Here is a 6,143-nt window from a genome sequence, read left to right as displayed (position 1 = left end):
TGAGCAAGGAATGGCCGAGGCCAAGAAGCACGCTAGTATGGAAGAAGAGGCCTACACCCGTCGTGGTGATCCTGACATCTACCCTATCATCCTTAGAGCCTTGGAAAGAAAAGCGCAAGACGTAGAGAGATTCAACCAGGAGATCGAGGCCCTTTACAAAGCAGTCAATACCTGCATGATGCAGATGGATCGGCAATCATATGAGCGAGTTCGAAACTTTCTCCTAAACAGACGCTTGCTACCGGAATTACAGATAAATTTGCCGAACCCGCCATTTGACACCCCAATCCAAAACCATAGACCAGCAGCTCAGAAGGATCACCGACGTCCACCTACAGCTTTCTACAATGCTCCACCACGAGAACGCGGCGATTGGCAGCAAGTTGGACAAGGTATGATCGGCGGAGGACCTGATCTGCCACTATGGAAACGAAAACAGCTACAACATTCCCAAGAGCACACTCCAAATGGGCATCTCGGCGGGAATGCCGGTCCAGCGCCACAGTACAGATCTGACCCTGGATGGCGCGGACAGCTTCAGTCCCGCTCAAATTCAGGCCAGGCGAACGAGTGGGCACAATCTCCGCGACGTGCGTCCGATCGGCCTTGGGGTGTGCCGGCTGATGCATGGGGAACACCGAACCAAAACGATGACAATGATATGGATGGCACGAACAAGCACACAACTCCTCAGGGCTCAAATGGACGTAGGTGGGGAGAGCCGGTGCCAGGCAGTTTTCCGATGCCACAAGCAGATGAGTGGGGTCAGAATGACGATAGCTGGGGTTCTGGCAAAGACAAGAGCCCTCAGAAGAAAGATGATTCTCAAGAAGGAAAGGATTCTTGGGGTGCAGACCAAGGCAACGATCAGCCGCAGGGAGAAGACGATTGGGGAAATCAGGCAAATGATAAGAAGCAAGATGAGAGCGGCAAAGACGATCAAGCAGCTTGGGGCCAAAGTGCTGACGAACCGCAAAATGGGAACAATGCGGACGAAGGACAAGGAAAAAATGTCGGAGATGACAACGGCGGTGCGAGAGAACAGGAAGGTGGGAATAACGAGAACTCCGGCGAACAAGACGGTGGAGACGACAACGGCTTCGGGAATCAGGCTCAAGATGGAGGCAACGGTGAAGATTCATGGGACCATAAGCCGTCCAAAGACGAGGGCAACGGTGGAGATGCATGGGGTAATGCTCAGCCCAACAATCAAGCTGAGGGCGGAGGAGACTGGGGTGATGCGAAGGCCGACAAGCCCGCGAAGAGCGCTCCTACTGCCTGGGGTAATGATGGTGCTAAGCCCACCCACTCAAGAACCACTGCCACGTCAAGTGCAAGCGCTCTTCGACCAGTCATCAAGGATTACTGGTCCAACTGGAACGGCGGCCCACCAACCTCAAAGCCCAAAGTTCAACCGCGCGATGCATACGTCTACCCAGCTCCACCACCGCCAGCAGCCTCGAAGAGTGTGGCGGACGCCGCGAGCCAATACGTTCAGTCTGGCAAAGGCGCGAGTTACGCCCACAAGATCGACAGACCGGAGTACCTCGATACGATGAATCAGCCCTACGCAATCTTCACATTCAAATATCGTAGCAAAGGCGCTCTGGAGAAGATTCTCAACCGGAAGATCGATACAAGCCATATCACGCGGGCCGTGCAAGAGACAGAGCAGGAGCGTTTGATGAGGCTTCCAAAAGATGAATTGGTTGCGGAATTAATGAAGAGACAGAGTATCAGCAAAGCACCATCTAAAGTCGCCTCGAACAAGCCAGCAAATAATGGTGGAGCTAAGACAGCACAAGCTTCGAATGCTTGGGGAGCCAAATCAGCGGCTCAGCAGCCATGGGGCGCTGGCGCTGTTGAAGAGGTGAAGCCATCTGATTCTGTGAGTCAAACGGGTGGTGGCAATGATGGATGGCAGCAGGTCGGCCAAGGCGAAGTCAATAATAATGATGCTTGGGGTAATAATGCTGGTGGAAATAGCAAGAAAGGCTCCAAAGCGGCTAGCTGGCCAAACAACGACGCTGGAGCTAGCAAGAAAGCCTCTCAGAATGGGACTGGTTGGCATGCAGACCCAGGTGGAAATGCTGACTGCGACAAAAAGAGCAACAAGACAGTGGAGCACTTCGACCCTGCAGATCCTGCTCTGAAGGGTACTGGCGGAAAGGACGAGAACGCGGAATGGGCGGCGGCCGGCTGGTGAGATTCAGCATGATTACAGTACGCAAGTCGACGACAGTCTAAAGCCATCTGCATGTGCGAAGGAAGCCTCTTTTCGTAGATCTCCTTGAACTGGCGCAGTACATGCGGGCTAAGATTGCTTTTCAGGCGATCGCAGGCGAGCACTTCGACTTCGCCCAAGCAAGCGTTCATCAATCGTCCCAATGAGCCATGCGCCAGGTACCTATAGCATGAAGATTAATTTATGAAAGAGGCTCTGGCATCTGCAAATCAGCTCATCTCTGTCCACTGTCGTAAACACATATATCGTCAGTGGAAAAGTCGCAGGTTCAAGGCACCAAGAGACTTATCAGTCGCTTGCATCTTCTCACTCCTAACTGTGAACCGAGCCTGAAAAGGCTTTGCATGACTGATTAAAGTATTTGTGGGGCTGGACGGCGAAATCAAAACGTGGCGAGAGCTGGAAAGCAGACGAGTGCAGTGAAGAGTAAGGACTCTAGCATAGTATCGAAAATGTAACGATGTCTGCAAGTCACGGCTCAATTCTTTTCCAAGAAACGCACCGATCAGCGAATCGACTGTGTCGAAATGATCTGCAAGTTCATGCAGCTTTAGCGCGCGGGCATTTCTCACTGCTTCTTGATACAGTACCTTACAACCACAAGACAAGAACCTTGAAAATGCCAACCCAACCCCCTCCAAACATCACCATCAACACAATCACATCCAAAAACCTAACAGACGAAACCCTCATCCCCCTCTTCACCCTATCCCAAAAAGTCTTCTCCTCACCAACCGACTCGCATCGCCCCTCCCACAACCTAGAAACCTGGCGGTCTTACCTCCAACAGCCGGGCTCCATCCTCCTCTACGCCACGCATAGTAACTCCCCTCAAACCCCTGTAGGCCTCCTATTCCTACACCCGCGCACAGCGCCCGAAATCGGATATTCTTTGCCTCATATCTGGATCGCGGCTGTGGAACCTGAGAGTCGGGGAAAGGGCATCTTTGCTTTGCTTATGCGGAGGATGTTTGACTTTGTTCGCGATGAGCTCGGAGAGAGGGAGGTTACGGTTTGTACTTATCCCGAGAGGTTTGGGAGGATGTATGGGGTTTTGAAGAAGATGGGGTGGGAGGCTGTTGCTTGGAGGGAGGAGGGGAAGAAGGTTTTGATGAGGGTTGGGGTTTGAGGATTATCATATGCCTTCTTGATCACGGTGCTATGCTATGATATGATACAGCTGTGGTGATTGGTACTGGTGTCATTTTCCTGGAAGTCATCCACCAGATTGCAGTACCCGATGCGCAGCGAGAAATTGATACGCATCATTGATTGATCCTCAGGAATTCCCTTTCAAGAACAGGTACACCGAGAATCTCACACAAAGGTTCCCAAACTCCCTGAACCTGATACTCAGGTGTCCTGTCCTCTCCTGTCCGCCGGCGCCGTTTCCCTGAGTTTTTGCTTCTCCTGAGCCTGCAACTGCTAAGATTGAATTTGTGCTGGAACTCCTTTGTAGAAGTCAACCATAACGTGTCCGTTCTGAACGCGGAGCTCTAGGTCTGTCGCTCGGTCCGCCAGGCGCTAAGATATGTGTCAAGCGATCATATGTAGTCCGGTATGTCGTAGTCAGAGTTGGTTGGGTTTGGTTTGGTCAGGTCAGGGGATGGAATTCAGTCACGTGTCAAATTGTCAAAGCTTCTCGGGCCGATTTGACCGAGCAATTCCACTTCTCGCGCGTCGCAGTCTTCTCCTGCTCCTTCTCAACACCCACCCGATCCACGAGGAGCGACGATGTCGTGGAGACAGAATCTTGGTCAGACTGGTGCGAACACCATTCCGCTTGGTCCACGGCGACGATTCGGTGGCGATGACGATGGTCCTGCCACTAATGAACCGCCGCGCGACATGAAGCGTGGCCGTAGCCCAGAGCGCAAAGAACCAGAACTGAACCCAGATGGCACTAAGAAGCGCCGCAAGCGCAATCGATGGGGCGACGCAGCTGATAACAAGGCCGCTGGTCTGATGAATCTGCCGACCGCTATCACTGCGCCTATGACCGCTGAACAGCTGGATGCCTACGTTACCCACTTGCGAATCGAGGAGATTAGCCAGAAGCTCAGGATCAACGATGTTGTCCCTGCTGATGGCGACAGGTGAGTCCTCCCCAGAGTCACCATAGGTCCCTTGATCATTGACCATTGAGATACTAACTCCTGCTCTAGATCTCCCTCTCCTCCTCCACAGTACGATAACTTCGGTCGACGTGTGAACACTCGCGAGTACCGCTACCGCAAAAGATTGGAAGATGAGCGACACAAATTGATCGAGAAGGCGATGAAAATCATTCCCAGCTACCACCCGCCCTCTGACTACAGGAGACCTACCAAGACCCAGGAGAAGGTCTACGTGCCGGTCAACGATTATCCGGAGATTAACTTCAGTATGCTTTTTAACCCGCTAACCCACTCTTTTGCTCTGCATTCATTCTGCACACTATGTTCGCGACGATCAAAAGTCGTACTAACCCCTTTGCACTAACTCACTGCACTGTCCAAAGAAACAATGACTAACACTTAGCTTCTTCTACTAACAGTCGGTTTACTTATTGGTCCTCGTGGTAACACGCTCAAGAAGATGGAAACACAGTCTGGTGCCAAGATCGCTATTCGTGGAAAAGGATCGGTGAAGGAAGGAAAGGGCAAATCTGACGCTGCTCACGCTAGCAATCAGGATGAGGATCTTCATTGTTTGATTATGGCAGACACCGAGGAGAAGGTCAACAAGGCCAAGGAGCTTATTCACAATGTCATTGAGACGGTAAGTGCAATCATGATCCCACGCTTGGTCTTGGTCTGCAACGCTAACACAGAACAGGCTGCCTCCATTCCTGAAGGACAAAACGAGCTCAAGCGCAACCAGCTTCGTGAGCTAGCTGCCCTCAACGGTACCCTTCGTGACGACGAAAACCAGGCCTGCCAAAACTGCGGAGAAATTGGACACCGCAAGTACGACTGCCCACAGCAGCGCAATTACACTGCCAACATTATTTGTCGTGTCTGTGGCAATGCTGGTCATATGGCTCGCGACTGTCCGGATCGCCAGAGAGGTAGCGATTGGCGTAACATGCCACCTCGTCGCGGTCCAGAAAACGCCCTCGACAACGACTACGAGAAGCTCATGAACGAGATCGGCGGAGGCGGAGGCGACACCTCAAATGCATCTAGACAGATCGGCTGGGACGGTGGAAACCCCGAAGCAGACGCCAACGGTGGCGCACGACCGGCGGCCCCATGGCAACGCGGACCAACCGGCGCTCCTGCTCCGTGGCAGCAACGTGCAGAGCCAGGCGGTGGCCCAGCTCCTTGGCCGCGACAGAGCCGCGACGATGGCTACGGCGGAGGCTATAATGGAGGCCCGCCAACTGGTCCTGCTGGTGGACCGGCACCATGGGCTAGAGGTGGTGGAGGTGGTGGAGGTGGAGCTCCTTGGCAGCAGCCTCAGCAGCAACAGGCGCCGTGGCAACAGCAACCAGCACCATGGCAGCAACAGCAGCATGGCGGCTACGATGCGCCACCACCTCCGCCCCCAGCTGACGTTCCTCCGCCACCACCCAGCGACATTCCACCTCCACCACCTCCAGCATAGGATGCTGATGACGCTGGCCTGAAGGAAGAACACGTCGCAGGAGCAGGAGCAGGCAAGGACATTCCATTACCAATCCGAAGCAAAGGCACGTCACCAAGCGCACACAAGTGACGTTGGTTAGCTACTGACTTGCAGCACCTTGAGCACATGCCAATTCAGATTGTAGCTAGTCGTTAAATGTGATTTTCAGTTCCGGCTTTTGTCTGCAGTATTATCCTGAATGTTAGATCCACGCCCCAAGTCACATGCTCGCCTGAGGCTTTCGCGTTGATGACCTCATCTAAGCGTCTGGAAGCCTAGACGGCCTGCA

General features: G+C 53.2%; 2 protein-coding genes across 2 annotated transcripts; both read left to right on the top strand.

The window, feature by feature from the left end:
- The first annotated feature begins 2,851 nt into the window (after nt 1–2,851).
- Nucleotides 2,852–3,578, top strand: MYCFIDRAFT_209470 (uncharacterized protein). Its single transcript, XM_007922603.1, has one exon. It carries the CDS (start codon nt 2,865–2,867, stop codon nt 3,372–3,374), a length of 510 nt encoding a protein of 169 aa, XP_007920794.1. The 5' UTR covers nt 2,852–2,864; the 3' UTR covers nt 3,375–3,578.
- A 401-nt stretch (nt 3,579–3,979) lies between these two features.
- On the top strand, nt 3,980–5,833 carry MYCFIDRAFT_97070 (uncharacterized protein; the record flags this gene model as incomplete). The annotated part of the gene is made up of 4 exons (XM_007922602.2): nt 3,980–4,341; nt 4,411–4,628; nt 4,782–5,005; nt 5,063–5,833. 4 exons carry the CDS (start codon nt 3,980–3,982, stop codon nt 5,831–5,833), a joined length of 1,575 nt encoding a protein of 524 aa, XP_007920793.1.
- Nucleotides 5,834–6,143: the final 310 nt, after the last annotated feature.

Source organism: Pseudocercospora fijiensis (genome assembly GCF_000340215.1).
Source record: "Pseudocercospora fijiensis CIRAD86 unplaced genomic scaffold MYCFIscaffold_1, whole genome shotgun sequence".
NCBI classification, from domain to species: Eukaryota; Fungi; Ascomycota; class Dothideomycetes; order Mycosphaerellales; family Mycosphaerellaceae; genus Pseudocercospora; species Pseudocercospora fijiensis.
Note: the sequence above shows the minus strand (reverse complement) of the source record. Positions and strands in the feature narration are given on the sequence as shown.

Coding starts and splice junctions, on each gene's coding strand:
- MYCFIDRAFT_209470 (XM_007922603.1), top strand. CDS start 2,865: ATGCCAACCCAACCCCCTCCAAACATCACCATCAACACAATCACATCC.